Consider the following 17,600-nt stretch of genomic DNA (forward strand, 5'->3'; position numbering starts at 1 on the left):
CCTTCTCTCACCTGCCTCACCAAACCCTTCACACCATGTGTACCGGTGGCATTAGCTAAATATTTACAATTTTCTGTCCGTAGACATAAACGTCTAAGACACTTCGACACACTTGATACTGTAGCCCTCATTTAGGAAAGCCTTGAGGCAGAACAACAAGTAAGATAAGGCACCTTTGCTTTCACACGCTTAAAAGGTACAGTGCTCACATAAGGGCATGTTTTGACTGCGTAGTCTATGGAACAGACTGTGTTTGTCATTATGTTACATCTCCTGTTTCACTATATGCTGTTGCCTATAGACAGTTAATTCATTATTAATCTGCCTGTTAGTTAGTACAGCAGGCTGTTTGCAGCTCTGGTGTACGTGTTTCATTGAGGCCTGCGGATATCTGGTCTTGTGGCAGAAGCATTTTAAAAAAAAAATTAAATCTTTCTTCAAATAGGGTGGGAAAATCCTTTCAGTGGATTCTCAATTTGTTTGACGTGCAAAAGGTCTAGCAGAGTGTCTCTACTCTTGATATATTGTAGAATTAGAGAAGACAAAAAACTGAACACTAACAGGACACCCATAAAAGTTCTCCTGCAGCGTCGCCACCTGTTCGTAGACCTCATTGGAATTCTTTAAAGACACAACCCTTGCATCATCCTTTTATAGATCATGGCCTACAGAATTCCCCTGGCCTGAAAATCTTGGTGTGTAATGAGTCCTGGTCTGGATTACAATATTGTGGCACATCAGCCCGAACCCGGTTCGACAAGAGAGGACAGCGACAGATAATAGGCAGGAGGCAGGTCTGCAGCTTCACAGAGTCAGAGGTTTAATTGCACTTTGAGTTACAGAGGTGTGCTGTTCGCCAGGGAGAGATAAGGCGGAGAGACAGGGGATGTGTAATTTTCCGCTAAGGTGGTTCTTCTTATATAGGGTACAGTGGAGGGGAGAGAATCTGCTGCTCCAGGTCATGGGCCAACGGCGCAGTCCAGAACTCCAGGAGGGAGCGAAATGCTACAGTATTTTATCAAAGTATCTGCTACTTGAGTTCTTAGTCTATCTGAACGTGGCCCGGATAATTATGCACGCACTGCATTAGCAAACACACACACCGAACTTGCCAATGCATGACCGTGATTTTAACTGGAGGTTTTTGTTTTCCATATGCAATAAAGTGCAGAATGAATATAAAGTGTAAACAGGGGGCATTAGCATTGCTGCCTCACAGTACTGAGGCCCTGGGTTCAATTCCTGTGCTATCTGTGTGGCGTAAACAATTGACTCTGGTGTCTATGTGTGCCCTGTGATGGACTGGCGTCCCATCCAGGGTGTACCCTGCCATGCACCTGTTGCCTGCCTGGGATAGGCTCCTTGCTCCTCCCATGATCCTGGATGGATGGATCAAATATTTTTTAAGAAGCACAGGGTTCTGTACTATGATGATTTACATGAATGAGCCGCTGAGAAGCAATCCGTATTTTTAGTGGCCTTAACCAGCTTTGGTTTGCATGAATGGTGGCTAAATGAGGAAAGGCTCATGTCGCAACCCTCGTTAATTCCTTTTAATCTTGAGCTATCTTTAAGTACTTAGCCCTGCTTCTAAAGCTACGCAGGGGACTGCTATGGAGATCTGTGCAAGTCTCCGTCTCCAGGTTTCACACTGAATGAAAGCAGTTCTACATGTTAAAGGACCTGGGAGGCACAAATCATCTTATAAAAGTGCTATTTGGAAAGACAATGTAAGTGAATACTTTATATGCTGTATATACACAGTCATAAATTCCATGTTTATCTGATTTTTTTGAAGATGGAAGAAGCACAAATAACACAAAGTAGTGTGCAAAATGTTTACCATAAGCTGTTGTATTATCTATAGCATTTATGGCCTACTTTGGGTTTATTAAGAAAATCATGTTCTTTTATATTGTGCTATGAACTTGCTAATTGCACTACTACAAACTATATATACTTTATTGTTTATTTTTAAAGGTTTGTGGTCTGTGGCTCTTCTGAATCAGTGAATCTAACTCAATCATCTAGAGTATGGTGTTTTTAACTGTATAAAGTTTATAGATAGAATTGAATGTGCTCAGTAGGATTGAAAGGAAGAAATACTGTCTAATTTGCTGATGTCTGTGATAGTTTTTTAAATCAGGATGATAATGAAAAACAAGCAGCATTTCTTCAAGTTCTACACATTAATTAATTGAAAATATTGGTTGCTTTGTTTACCCTCTTGCAGTTTAAAACAATACTGGTGTTAGGAATTTCACAGCAGGCAGTCCAGAGTAAGCTTTAAGGTTTACACAAATCTTTATCCCCTGGCACATTTGCATTTTTACATGCATGGTACAGCAGAAGAAATCTGTGTGAAGCACCTTACTTTGACTTTAAAATGAAGCAAAACCAACAGGTGTTACTTGCAATGTAGTTTTCTATCAATAATACTCCTACACCACTAAAATTTATACTTTGTCCATAGTGGATTTGTTTGTAAACTTGATCATGTGAACTGTGCTCTCAGCAGGCAAGAAATTCCAAAAGGCTTATGGCAAATCCTGATAAAATATCTTCCTGGATTTTTTTATTGTTTATTTTCTGTTTTCTGTTTTTTTTACAGGTTTTTGTTATGAGACAGCAATTATGTATTGAGGAATTAGCATTTGATATATATATATATGCAGTACATATTCTCACATTATAAAAGAAAAACAAACATTAGAAACAAAAATTAGTATAAACTAATTTTGTTTAATCCATAAATTATTTAAAGTGTAAGAGGGTGGCATGGTTAGCATTGGTGCCTTGCAGTGCTGGGGCCCTGGGTTCAGTTCTGGGCCTGGGGTGCTGTCTGTGTGGAGTTTGTATGTTCTCCCTGTGTTCATGTGGGTTTCCTCTGTGTGCTCTGGTTCACTCGCACAGTCCAAAGACAACCTGGTAGGTTAATTAGCTAATAGAAAACTGATAGATAAATAGAAGTATTGTATCAATGAAGTAGGTGGTGTTGCTGTGATTTTATACTGTTTTTTAACCCTTTAGACTTTGGTGTGCAAAAGCAGCTTATTTATCTGTGGTATTTATTGATGTTGGTAGAACTTCAGTCATCATCATGGGTAGTGGTAAAAGTTGAAAGAGAGCTAAATCTGCTCAGACAGAAGGTGCTAATACTGGTGTATGCAATTTCACGCATATGTGCACAGTATATACTAAAATAATTTGGAAATACTAGTTTTCCACAGATCCAAAGTTTTCTCTGCTAAGAATTCCTTATTTGTCAGCAGACTACAGGGGTGGTTAAGATACTGAACTGGATAGGTGTGGCATCAGAGTCTGGGTGAGGCACAGCTTTTACACCGTTGTGCAAGAAACATTGCCCAGATTGCTTCAGTACATGATCCATCTGTATAAACAGGCACAAATGATCATAGAGTCAATCAAATTATCAGCATTACTTGAACTTACTCTTCATGCTCCTTTTTCCGCAGTCCTAACCATTTCTTGAATGTGAAATGACAAAACTGTTTGAGCACACCAACAAAATCAAGATGTTCTTGATCTACAGTACATGCATTAAAGGATTGGTTGTTTGTTTTACTCTCATAGCAACAAAGTCACAGCTCAGAGACGCCATAATGTGTAAGGACCAAATAACAAGATTGCCAAATCTGGAAACACTTCTGAACCACAACACATAAAGCTGCTCACACAACTGGGCGACCTGTAAGAGCCATAAACAGTCATCAGTCATTTTGCGGATAAAAATGAAAACCACCCATCTGTGTATTAGCAAAGCACGGAGCTTTCTGATGAATCACGCACTTTTATGTTATGTAGCCACAGCATAGCCATGAAACACACTCTGTGCTAAGGGCCAACTACAGTATACTGTATGAAGACTGACAGCGTGACCTCCTGTCATTTGGAACCTTCTTTATGGCCCCAGCTGTCTGAACATGATAAGAAAGAAAGTACACTCTTTAAGCAACATCTATCACTTCTGATTTATTGGTGCCATGGTGCTTATAACATAAAAGTAGAATTTCCTTTCAGCATTGCTAATTTCTATTCTGATCTCAAATAATCTCAAAAGACACCTGCAGGTACCCGTGCCTTTCTGAATGTGTCTCCAGTGAGTTCGTGCTTTTGGGTACAGGCTAGCAGTGTAAAGTAAACAAGCTAATTGTAAGTCCTTTATGTAACATATTTTAATAAAGGAGGATAAGCTCTTTACACAGACTCTCTTGTTTACTTTTCATAACCTTTAAAGAGTAGCCATTAGGCTTTTATTTTTTAAAGCCCTTGATCTTTCAGTTTACTAGGGGAAAGTATGAAGTCATTTTCAACAGTTTTATACAGTCAGTAACAGCATATTTCTGTAGAGCCTCTGTTTTAAAGGACAGAAGGCCAGTAGTGGTTTCTTATTATTATATGTGTTTGCTTTTTTTTGTTGAGATGAATCACACTGCTGCATTTAAGCACTGGATCATGAAGTCATTTTAAAGCATCACTGCATCATAATGTTGCATTATCATTGTCTTCAGGTTTGGGAGCACCATATACACCAGAACTGTTAAATGTTTAACAGCTATTAGCAGACACTGTCTTTGAACCACTGCTATTTTCATTGTTTATTCATGGCTCATGCTTTTCGGAAGTAAAGGCCATGTCTTACTCCTGCCAGAAGACACCCCATACTGTATATCATCTTTTATTACCAGCCCAAAGAGAAAGAGAGGAACCCTGACACCAGCTCTCTGTAGGTGTTGGAGTCTTACAATTATAGGACACACTTCTTTACCCAAACGCTTGCGAGAGTATGGGTATACAAGCTACCCAGCCATGTAGTTGAGGCCAATACTTTGACTTCCTTCAAGAAACAACTGGATGAGACCCTTAATACACTACTGACAACAAACAAGCCTGCAGGGCCAAATGGCTTCCATTTGTAACTTTTCTTATGTACCTACTGTATGTTCTTCTACAGAGTGCACAAGTAATTATTATAATAATTCCACTCCACTCCACCCAAAGTGCTTTACAGGTAATGGGGACTCCCCTCCACCACCACCAATGTGCAGCATCCACCTGGTCACCACACATCAGCTATCAGTGGGGAGGAGAGCAGAGTGATGAAGCCAGTTCATAGATAGGGATTATCAGGAGGCCATGATTGGTAAGGGCCAATGGGAAATTTGGCCAGGACGCCAGGGTTACACCCCTACTCTTTTCGAGAAATGCCACAGAGAGTCAGGACCTCGGTTTTACGTCTCATCAGAGAGATGGCGCCTGTTTACAGTATAGTGACCCCATCACCATACTGGGGCATTAGGACCCACATGGACCGCAGGGTGAGCGCCCCCTGCTGGCCCCACTAACACCTCTTCCAGCAGCATCCTTAGTTTTTCCCAGGAGGTCTCCCATCCGGGTACTGACCAGGCTCACACCTGCTGAGCTTCAGTGGGTTGCCAGTTGTGAGTTGCAGAGTGAAATGGCTGCTGGCATATCAAGTGACACCTGAATTACTGCAATTTGGGTTCCTTAACAAGCATATACAAATGAAATTGAATTATTTAAAAAAATATCTTACTAGACACTTTGCTTTAATTATACGATCAGCTGTCTATGTTGTAAAGAATGACAGTATTGCAAAGGGTGTGCCCACAGAGCAGGACCCATGCGGCACTGAGACTACAGTATGTGGGAATCCCTCTGGGAAATAAAGGCCCTGCCTCCTGTGGTGTTAGGCCTGACATCCAGCTCCTGCCGGAAAGACATCTTAATGTCATCCCTCATATCGCTGCCCCCCAAAACAGTCTGTTTTAGTTGGTGACCTCGCAGGGGCGGTCTGTACGCAAAGAAATCTTCGACAATGACTGAACCTGCACGTCCGTTCATGTGCTCTCACTGTTACCTGTGTTTCTTTGATTTCCTTCTGCTTCACCATGAGTGTAAGGCCCAATTCTTGATAGCACAGTTCTTTCTGTTGAACATTTAGTTTCATTAAATGATCGTTATGCTTTTAAGACCGCCTGTGCTCTTTCTTTTGATTTTGATTTACGTTTCTCCCTTATTGCCTCTAAAGTACGGATTTATGGTTATACACACTAAGTATATGTGCATGAAGGGGGGGTGGGACGAGTGCCGTCAAGTCGGTGTCGACTCATGGCGACTCTGTGGATAGTTCCCCCGTCACTATCCATAGAGTTTTCATGGCGAGATACGGGATTAGATTGCCAGGCCTTTCTTACGTACAGAGAGTGCGAGTGTGGTTGCCGTTGTCACGGAAACGTGATCCACTGCCACCAGCACCGCCCCACACTGCCGCTGCCCAGTATGGGTTATTAGAGAACCTCGCGCCTGACGTGGGACACGAACCCACTACCCTGAGATTATGGGTCTCATGCGCTACCAATAGAGTTAGTCGGGGCACAAGTATATGAGCATACACAGTGTATATTTAAGATATTTACATATAGAAGTATGTAAATCTAACAGACTGGTGTCAAGGGTGATGGGAGCAGCGCTGTGCTCCAACCAACCTTGAGCTTTGTGCTTCCCAAGACATGCTTCTGCCTGCTATGATCCTCACCTGGAAAAGTGGCTTCCTGAAAATAGATGGGGTAGATAAATATATCACCACTTTTATATCCTCTCTGCCTGTTTTTAAAATGAAAATAGATGGGGTAGATAAATATATCACCACTTTTATATCCTCTCAGCCTTTTTTTAAAATGATTTAATTTCTGTACAACATGGCTAAATGGTTTATTATGTCAAAGTACCTCCTCTGCGTACAGCTCACAGAACATGTCAGCTTTGAAATACGAATGAAAAGTTTCACACACCCAAACCTCCTATTGAAGGACAGAATTAAAACGAACACCTATAGTTTATACAGTTTAAAATATGATACGTACTGCACAGTAATAAAGCTAATTCATTAGTGAGCCAAAAAGAGAAAGCTATATTTGCTCCTAGGCAGATTAAAAAGAAATATTGGCAGCTGACTCTCGAAACTGATCTGTATGAACACTTCTGGACTTAAACAATAAATAATTCATTTAAACATCTGACGGTGATCAGCAATTTGTACAAAATTCCAAATGCTGCTCACGCTTTTTGCACAGAACACAAGTCAACATTACAGAAAAAAATGTACACCCTTTACATCTCAAAGAGAAGTGCCATTTTTTTAAAAACACCTGAAAGAGTGTTCCTGCACAGTGTTTAAAACTAACAACAGTGCCTACCATAGTTTGCTTACAGGACACGGACAATTTAAATACCAAATTCTCCTTTGACCTTTTCAATGTTCACACAAGTGCTTTGGAAGATAAATATATTAAAAGCTTGCTGTCATTCTAAGTCAATACTTTGTGTTGTCGTAAACATAGGAAGGAAAATTCGACGGGAAAACAATATTTACGAGATCCTTTAAAAATCAGAGTGGAAGGGAATTAGCCCGTGCAAATAATTTTAAACTGACCATGAGCGGCAAAACTCCATCCCCCCTGGATGACAATTTTAACTTTTCCCGTTCTAGGAGATCACTCTTGAAGATGTTTCCGGTATCTGGGAAATCGATTGTCTTTGATAACTTTCCTGATCCTTCTGACACTTGGGAAATAATTGAAACAATTGGCAAAGGGACATATGGTAAAGTCTTCAAAGTACTGAACAAGACCAGCGGAAGCAAAGCAGCAGTCAAAGTCCTGGATCCAATCCATGTACGTAAGTCAAGGGTTCTATTAAATGTACAGTATGAGAATTCAAATAGAATATTATTTTGCACATTTTCACGTAAGAGCAAATACTTCTTCTTTAAAAAGAAGAAATAATTCTTCTTTTACGCGCCAAGAGCTTTATATAGAAATCTACTTTGGAGATTTTTTCCAAACCTTTCGATGATAATGACTGTACTACGCACTATGTACTGTACAATACTATATTACTATGTACTATCGTTTTTTTCCTGAAACAAATGGATTCAAAATATTTCGCATCTGATGACAGATCGATTTTGTCAATCAGCAAGGTTATGCTTTGTACCTTTTCCTAAAATACAGTGATGTATCGAAAATGTTCAACTGAAACTTATATGTATTCTTAACTGACTTTAAGTTGGATATTTTAGTGGTAAACATGCATTTTATATATATATATTCTGTGTGGAAAATTATAAAGGAAATCTATACTCCTTCAGTCCCCAGTAGCATACTGAATATAGATTGTCATACAGTTTTAGCTGACATGCATTATGAAGAATAATTATGAATTTTCAGTTCTGAGTGCATGATCTAATATTAGCCTCTAAATCATGAAGCACTGGATCTTCCAAATTGTATAAAATATCTTTTGAAGGAGATTTTATTTTGTATTCATTAAATGCAAGACAATTTCAATTAACTGACCCTTTCGAGGCCTTCAAGATTTAGATGAAAAATAACAGAATGAGCATGTCAATACTCAGGTGACAGCTTGGGCTTTCAAATTATGGAGAAATACTATATGTAGTAAGGCTTCAAAATGATAAATACTTGTATCTGTAATGTATTTTTCGCACACAAAACTTGGCAAGGCATGGTTATTAACCTTCCTGTAATAACACACACTAGTATCTAGAATATAAGAGCAAAGACTCTTTGCAGTTTAATTTACTTTGCAGTTTAAGTCTTTGTTATTCATTGCAAATGTGTTCATGTGTAGTGACGCCTGCTACTTATTTTCACCAGTGTTTAATGGTTAGGAAACTTTGGGTTGATTTACATGAATTGAAAGTCCTTAATTTCTACTTCATCATTCCAGCAAACCTTTGGTTTAGTGTGAATCTTTTAAATGAAATTTATGTGAAAAGAATGCTTTCTAAACATCTGGGGTTTAGGTATCTTGAGATTTTTTCTCCCTTTGCCCTGTACTGTGGAACAGCTGTCAGCTTCAGTTACACTCTCACCTTCATTGCTGACTTCATCTATACATCTGTCCTGGAGCTCTGATCATCTTCTAATAAAAACAGGTGTTTAGAAAACAGATCGTACTTCATCAGCACCAAAATAGTACAGTTCATTTGAGATTAATTTTTACCCTGCAAGCGCCATGTGTAGCAGTTTTCATTCTTGAATGCAGTTGTATGTAACAGACAGGTGTGCGAAATCAGATCAAATGAAAGGTGTGTGATAATTATTAACTCTCTCTAAATGATGAGTGAACAGCTGCACGTACTGTAAGGACCCCCATTGAAATGATGCATCTTCCAAGAGGCATAAATTCTCCAATTTGCCATCAACCAGATTAGAAGTGCTTCAGGATTAATACTTGTATAAATCAATTAAGAAAATAATTAGTTTAATTTCAAAGAGAGGAAGACCAGATGCCCAGTATGGGTGGATGAAATTTCCGTGTCATAAATTTCACTGAGAGCCTTTCACAAACTGTAATAAACACTACTAGTTTATTATGGGTTTTTATGGTAGTTTTTTTTTCCTTTTATAAAATGTTTAGTATTAATGTTGTTCTTTGAAACTAGGACATTGATGAAGAAATTGAAGCTGAATACAACATCCTCAAAGCCCTCTCCGATCACCCCAATGTCGTCAAGTTTTATGGGATGTTCTACAAGAAAGATGTGAAAAATGGAGATCAGCTGTGGCTCGTCCTAGAGGTACGTTTCTTTCAGGAACAAAGAAACAACTACCCGTGGCATTTAGTGATTGATTTCTTTGCTCAGATATTCACCTCAATTGGCACTGAACATTTGCATTTTTTAATGTGCATAATTATAATATCTTGTAAGGATGTTGTGCAACCTCACAGTCATAAAAAATGAATCCCGCAGTGTACAGTGAGTGTTATTCTGTTTTAAAAAGGTTTTTGCCCCTTTGACTGAAAAAAAAAATATTATCAACCATTTTCATTATTATTTGAATGCTTGAAGCTGTCAATGGGATTGAGAGTAGGAATAATGAAGATGATTACTGCTGTAGAATAATATTGCAAAAAGTGTCAGTTATCAGTTCTCACAGAAAAGTTAATCTCTTAACTATGATTTGTCCCTTTAGATGATCTGAATTTTAAGATGGATGCACTGGCCTCCTGCCAGTAGATTTCCACAGTATAGCAGAAAACGCAACCCCTTAGCCATTTATAATGACAGTGGCTTTTTGCATTTGGTTAATAACATTTGCTGATTGTTTTTTTCCGGCATCTTTCTTTACCATGCAATCTTTCTATTCACAAGCTAATAAGCTGATGGCATTACGTGGTGTTCTAAAGCTGCCAACCATGTGTATTAACAGGTTAGCATACAGTGCGCAGTACGATATGCATTGCATAACAGTCTTAGTCATCTGAGGCTTTGCAGCACATCGTATTAGCAGTGCCTGAAGGATTCATTGTATCCACCTGTATCCTGCTTGGAGAAGCAGCAGCTGAATTCTAAATCTTCAGGGGACCAAAATTGTTGCACCACAACATTTTTAGCACCATCCTCAGGGTAACCAGTATGAAGTAAACCCTGCAGCTCAGAAAAATAAAATACCCCGTCACTGAAAATGCTTTTCTGAAATGAAATTTTCTGTAAATTTCTGTAAATGTCAGGTGTTTGTCTAACACAGAAGACTCTGATTTGCACATCAACCTCAATATGTTAAGCAGCTTCCTTTTCCAATATTTAATCTTATGGATCCGTGTTTCATCTAACAGTGGTGTAATCTTGATTCACCGTATATGTGAGTTGTTTTGTGATTTGACCACAGGGTCAACGACACTGTGTGAAGAAAATCATTCAATGTTTAGGATTTTTGTGATTTATATTGTACCAAATATTGTCCAAGGCAATTTTGTTCATCTTTACTGTTCAAATAGTAGCAATTGCTTAGACATTTGCTTGAACTCCCTAGAATAATATAGAATAATCCAATGCTCTTGTTTCATTCCTAATGTATAGAGCACTTGTTTCAAGTCCAGGAATGAGCAAAAACCAATCATGTTAGAAATCATTTGCTTGAATGTTAATCAATTTGTTTTCTGATTATACAAAATAGGGAGAATAAATGCCAATTTGTACAGTATTAAGTACAATAATCCCTCGTTATACGATCTTAATTTGTTCCCTCAAAACCGCTCAGAAAGTGAAAACTTGAATAACAGAAATTAAATTCCCATTAATTCTCATATATCTGATTGGCTCCAGAAGTAAAAAATGTTCCTTCAGACACCTTAATTTCACCTCAATATAGCAAAGAACTGTATCTAAACATTAAAAAAATTAAAATTTCTGGTTAATTAGTTGAGTAAAGTGCTTAAAGTCTTTAGGCAATGCGTAAGCAATATGTAGGAAAATAGTAAATTCCTCATCTGAGAAACTGCAATAAAAAAAATAATTTTGGCAATACTCTTGGAGAACCCAGCTCGTAAGAGTGAAACTTTTCTCGTTAAGTAGGAATTACATCTCGTATAAATGAAAACAGGGATGGCATGGTGGCGCAATGTTTAGCATTCGGGCCCCAGGGCCAATACCCGTGTGGAGTTTGTATGTTTTCTGGGTTTCTGACGGTTGTTCTGGTTTCCTGCCACAGTCCAAAGACATGTAGGCTAATTGGGTTCTGAGAAATTGGCCCAGGTGTGAGGGTGTGTGTGCGCTTGTGTTTGTGTCTGTCTGCCCTTGGATGGACTGGCGTCCCATCCAGGATGTGTCCTGCCTTGCACGCATTGCTTACCAGGATATATTCCATCTCCTCTGCAACATGGTATGGGATAAAGTGGTTAGAAAATGGATGGATGGATGAATGAAAACTAAAGTAAATCTCAACTTACCTAAAGTGTCTGACCGACCACATGATGGTTGGTCAAACTGGACATGATTGCTTTCTCCATTGTAAAATTTACCTGTAAAAATGCAGACAGGAGCCAACTAATTTTATAACCTAGTATAGCATTGATATAAATCAATGTGATAGCTAGCGGATCACCATCAAAGATATTAAAAATCTGAGCAATGTTACCAAAAATATGGGGGACATCATTGCCTGAGCAGTCAGACAAGTAAAACCAGGTGAAGATGGACATCCCTGGGAACGCCTCCTGGAAATAAAAATTTGGGAGGAGCATTTGCTGCCTATGGACAGCAACAAATCCCAATCCCAAACCCATAACATTTAGAATTCACAATATATATTCCCTCTTGGCCAGTCAAGACCCTTGCTAGTGTCCAATGAAAGAATGAACAATGGGCAGCAATGCGCTGTGTACTGTATATAATGTAGTGGAGGTGGAAATGTTATTTGATGACCTCCTGTTGGCAGTGTACTAATTTGGTCGTACAGGACTCCAGCCAGTTTGGGAGATTAGTGGGATGAATGATAGCTTTAACAAAGTAGAAGATCTTCTTTCAATTAAATGGATGTAAAAGCAACATTAACATTCCTCTTAGATAAACCCTGCTCAGTGGCATTCATTTCAAGTATCATTTCATGAAAAGGGCAGAAAGTCAGATAAAGCATACAGTAGGTGTTCCATGAAAGGTGATTTTCCTTTTGTAATGTACTGTAGCTCAGGGCGGGATGCAACTTTAGTACAACCTGTTCTATTGTAACGGGAGCCGGTCCAGGCTCCCGTGAAGCGTTGTTCAGGACCCTGTGCAGACGGTATAATCCGGAAGTAAGTGGAGTAGGACAACGGGGAGGAGACTACGAGGATCAGAGCAGGTTGACAGACAGGGGGGCGTGAAGATGGTGATCTGGTGCTCGGCGGGCGTGGCCAAGGCAAACTAGTCCAAGGAGTCCAGGGGGGAAATCCGGGGCGAAGTCCAAAAGTCCAAAACCGGGTGGTCCAATCGAGACAAGAAAAGACGAGGGTAAGATCCGGTGCAGGGACAGGGAATGAAAACAGGATGACGATGCCAGGCGCTCCGAGCCCCGGACACAGATGGTCAGGACGCCGTGATGAAGCCTGTGCTGTCAGGTCTCTCCTGGACCCGCTGGTAGGCAGGCTTCCGGGCGTCCATCTCCCAATGCTGAGCCCAGAATAGCGAGAGCGCCAGGCTTAAATAAGGAGGGGCAGAACAGGGGGCAGGTGAAAGTAATCAGGTAAAATATGAAAGAGCTGGAGCGCCCTTAAGAGGAGGGATTAAGATCGTGACCGCTATAAGACAAATTTGAATGGACAAATACTGTAAGTGGAAGTGCATTTACAAGTGAGAACAGGAAGCACTTCATTACCTTCAGGGAGGGTCATGGGATTGTGAAACAAGTTAACCAGTCCTGCTGAAGTCAATATTTTGAAGAAACAGCTGGATGAGATCCCTTAATCAATTAGCTACTAACTACTGAACAGGGTAGAGGGACAGAAATACTCGCAATTGAAATGAAACCTTTCTTAACTGCTTTTTGTCATCATTATCATCAACATCATCATCACCATCAATATAAATCTATACAGATTAATGTTTAAAGAACTGTTATCAGACATTCTTATATATTTTCTCTTATATACATAGATGGGGTTATATCAGATTTTTTGATCCCACTAGTTCAAATTTGAAACATTTGAAAGAATGGTCACTACAGGACACAACCTGTAATGTCATTTCCAAGCAGACAAGCTGAAGTGACCTTTTGCACCCAGGTTTCACATTTCATTTGCCTTTGAAACCGTTTGTGTGGAAGCAACATACTAGAGGTCAATGTGTGATAAAACACTCTTCTTCTGAAAAGTATTAAGAAAGATTAAAAGAGAATTGAAGTGTTTTTATCTTTGTTCATCCATTTGTAGTCTTATGGCTAGACAATAGCCACAGAAAAATGAACAGTAATGGACATCTGATTGGATGCAGAGTACTACTAGAGAACTGTCAACCTCTGTTGTCATTATGTTATACATAGTACTCTAGGACTACTACAGATATTTAACTCTTGGTTGCTGATTGATTAAAAATAATTGATTTAGGAATTAATTAACCAATTAATCATCACTTGTGAAATGAGCTTCCTAAATCAGAATTAATCTCTCAGCTGCTTGTGTGAGCTTCAGTTGTAAGTGGGTTATGGAAGCTGCCTCAACAATTTTAATTTCATTATATAATGAGGTAAAAAATAAAAATGCAAACACATGAAAATGTTACCGAGGAATCACTACACACTTTTAAATTATACTGCTGGTTTCATTCCATAGGTGCATATACAGTAATTTACCCAGCAACCCAGTAAATATACAGTAAATGTATGCCCCTGTTGCAGAATAAAACTTGCCTGTACAAATTAGGAATCCAATGCATAATAGCTAAACCTACAGTAAAAGTCATGTAGCCTGTCATGGAGCAATTGTAAATCAGAAAAGAAGGGAAAACAATCTCCATGGTTACTCTTCTGCACTCTGAAGTATCATTTCCCATGCACTTGTGTGATCAAAGGAGCTCTTCTCAAATTCTGCTTGACCTCAAATTATATCCCAGTCTCCTACCAATTGGACCCTCCATGTTGCCACTGCTTCAACACATGGATGGCCTAAATTGGGCTTGTAGCTTCCCTCTTTGTTCCTGTGTCTCTGAAATAGAACCTTTGTGGATATGAATTTAATACCGATAACAGATTTTGATCATTGATAGCAGACTTTTACTTGAAATTGAGTTTGTTTTGAGAAAGAAAATTGTTAATTGCATGTACTGTGTAATAGGCCTTTTCAAACCTTACTGGAGATTAATTTGTTAAAATGTCATAATGTACGTTCATCAGCGCTCACTCTAAGATTTGTACTATAGATTTGTTTTCCCCTTGTCCACCTGAATATCGTACTGAAATATACAGTAACTAACAATCAATTTGTTTTCCCATCTCAAAAGAAACTGCAAAAGAGTTTTATAGGGGCATTACTTTATTGACAAATAAGCCCTTCATCCACAAGTCACCTTTGTGAGCCTTTTATAGTGCATGATCTTGAAGAACAGAATGTCTGCTCTCCTTTGTCTTATGCTGTATGTTTCTCTGGGGATTACACCAGTAATCCATCCCCAGACCTTCACACTGGCATGTCTATTTTTTACTTGTACAGCATTCTGGCAAACACTTGACAGTTTACTCTTGAACGAGACACTTTGTTGCAGTTTGATCAGTCATAAGGGTTTCATGTTCAGATATTTGTTTGATAGGTTCCACATCTGAGCCATGGTGTTTCAGCAGTAACTACCTCTCCCATACCAGACTCTCCTAGACATCTCTTTATTACATCGTTTGATACGATGAGATTAAATGTGAAATCAGATGCCATTTAAAGCGCAATTAGTAAAGGCTTACCTTTGGCCCTTCAAGCAAAGATTTTGTCTTTTCTAGAAAGTGTTTTCTAGAAGCGTTTTTCTCTTCTGTTGGTTTGCACTTAATGATGTAAAATACTGCATTCCTTATAATATCCATTGCAGTTCAGTCTTACTTTGTTCTGGCAGAGGTAATTTAGTAAGCTTGGTAAAGTACTCTTCTCTACTTTGAGGTAGCCTGCAGGCAATTATCTTGTCCCAGATTTTTGCTTCTCTGTAGGCTTCACGTCTGTTCCTCCTTGTACACTCTTTTACAATTGACAACAGTTTCGGGGCAGTACAGTACCTGTGATAAAATGCTAGCCAAAAACCTTTTCAGTATTTTGTTTTCAAATAACTATTGATATTTCAGTTATACTAATGGCTCCTTATCAGGAATTCAGTAAGATTTGTAGATTATCATAGTGTACATGTTCTTGACTACATAGTTCCCAATCATGTGGATTTGTTCCTGAAACCATTCTTTTTGCATTCTTTCTTTTCTTATATTTGCATTTTGTGTTTATCTCCCTTTCCTGTTGTACTTAATCAGAATTGCATTATTCCTCAACTAATGGCTTTGACATTCATTACAGACATATTAATAACCTCGATTATTTTGTAACCACTTAGTTATGCTTTCTACTTTTCATTGGAACTTCACTTGCCTAACACTAATTTAGCTTTAGTGTGTTTACTAAATGAAAGCCATGAACTGAAGTTTGGGAGAGATAACAACAAGTCAGTTTCACACAGCTGCACCAAATCACCATCATCGCCAGACCATAGACTGAACTCAAACTCCTCCCTTCACGTTTGTCTCAAGCATCCCTCCTCCACAACATCTCCACCTCGCGGCTCCCCCTTGCTTCACGCCTCTCGGAATGGGGCTCATGTTTCCTTGTCCTGTGGCCAGGAGGCTGCCCATTAACCAAGCAGGTTAAGCCACACTTTTTCTTATCAAGCCTTCACAAAGCATTCATGTTGTCCCTAATGAATGCTCATTAGGGATGTTGTCCCTAATGAAATAAAAGGATTGTTGTTGTTGTTGTTGTTGTTTTTTACATTTTGTCACAGATGATATGCTTCCAATTTTTAAAAAAATCAAGCGTAACAGGGACAACTTAAATTGTGGATGCTCCCCTTTTTAAATGAGTGCAAGTCATTTTGCAGAACTCTTGCAATGCAGCTGCAGATCAGTTTGAGGGTTTTCAATTTTACATTCGCTAACACCGAATATGCCTGTTGCGTTCTGTGTTAATCCGATCTAGAGATCAGAGGTTATGGCGCAAAGGTCTACATTACAGCAGCTGATTTTGACATTGAGGTCTAGCTTGTGCAAGAGGTCTGGTCAAAAGATGTTAAACTATCCCACTGCTGAGAGACGTTAGAGCCGCTGTCAACTAAACCTGGGGAAAAAGAAAGAATTAAGAAATATGTGCCGCCAGACACAACCTTCTTTAATATGTTTTTTCAAGTATTTCCATAAAATGACAGTTTGATCTAAAACAATAATTTTTACAAAATCACATCATTTACTGTATATAATTGTTTTCCAGATTTAAAAACCTCTAAGAAAGTCATTAGACTGCTGCTCTACGGAGTCCTGTTTAGCCTGAAGGTGGCTCTCTTCCCTATGGACTTCAGCTTTAAGATCAGTGCCTTAGCATGGTGATTGGGGACACAGGGTTCACACTGGATGAGGAATGAAACGGAGATCCTGAAACTCCCATTGCATCTTTTGCAACAGAATGGATGTTAATTATATTGCCCTGACTATATTCCCCCTTTGGGGTGAATAATCATATCTACATGATGTAGATATGTATTGTATTTGGCGAAGCAATTTATTAATTTTCCACCTGATTAGCACTTTAGAGGTGGTTTAAGTGGGTCTTTACATACTGTATATGCTTAGGGATCATTTGGGCGAAAACGTGCTGTAAAATGCAAGTAATTATGATTTGATTATTTCCTTACATTATTTTCTTAAATTCAAAAACTGGAAGAGGTTTCCAAGTTAAAGTTTCAGTACTGGCATGCTATGTGGAAATATGTTTGATGTTTTGAGAAAGAAGCATAAAACATATATTACATTTCTGTTACCTATAAGGCAAGATTGTCATTAAAAAAGGTTTTCACTCAGATTCTTAGAGTGTGCCTTTTCACCAGTTCCTATTCTTTCCTAATGGACAATTGCCTATATAGCCATAATTCATGCCTAAATTCATATTCATATCAGCATTCAATGGATGACTAATGGCATTCCCTTCTGTCTGAAGTCAGTGAAAAATAGACTTTTCAAAGTCTGCATTCATCAAAGTTTGTG

General features: G+C 38.9%; 1 protein-coding gene across 1 annotated transcript in view; it reads left to right on the plus strand.

The window, feature by feature from the left end:
* The first annotated feature begins 1,671 nt into the window (after positions 1 to 1,671).
* Positions 1,672 to 17,600, plus strand: part of myo3a (myosin IIIA) — a 103,804-nt gene continuing 87,875 nt past the window's right edge. Inside the window, exons 1-3 of the mRNA XM_088918461.1 lie at positions 1,672 to 1,730; positions 7,535 to 7,718; positions 9,515 to 9,649. Of these exons, the coding sequence (XP_088774587.1) occupies positions 1,672 to 1,730; positions 7,535 to 7,718; positions 9,515 to 9,649 (378 nt within the window). The remainder of the gene's footprint in view (positions 1,731 to 7,534; positions 7,719 to 9,514; positions 9,650 to 17,600) is intronic.

The sequence above is a fragment of the Atractosteus spatula genome, chromosome 6 (genome assembly GCF_055471065.1).
Source record: "Atractosteus spatula isolate fAtrSpa1 chromosome 6, fAtrSpa1.hap1, whole genome shotgun sequence".
Lineage (NCBI taxonomy): Eukaryota > Metazoa > Chordata > Actinopteri > Semionotiformes > Lepisosteidae > Atractosteus > Atractosteus spatula.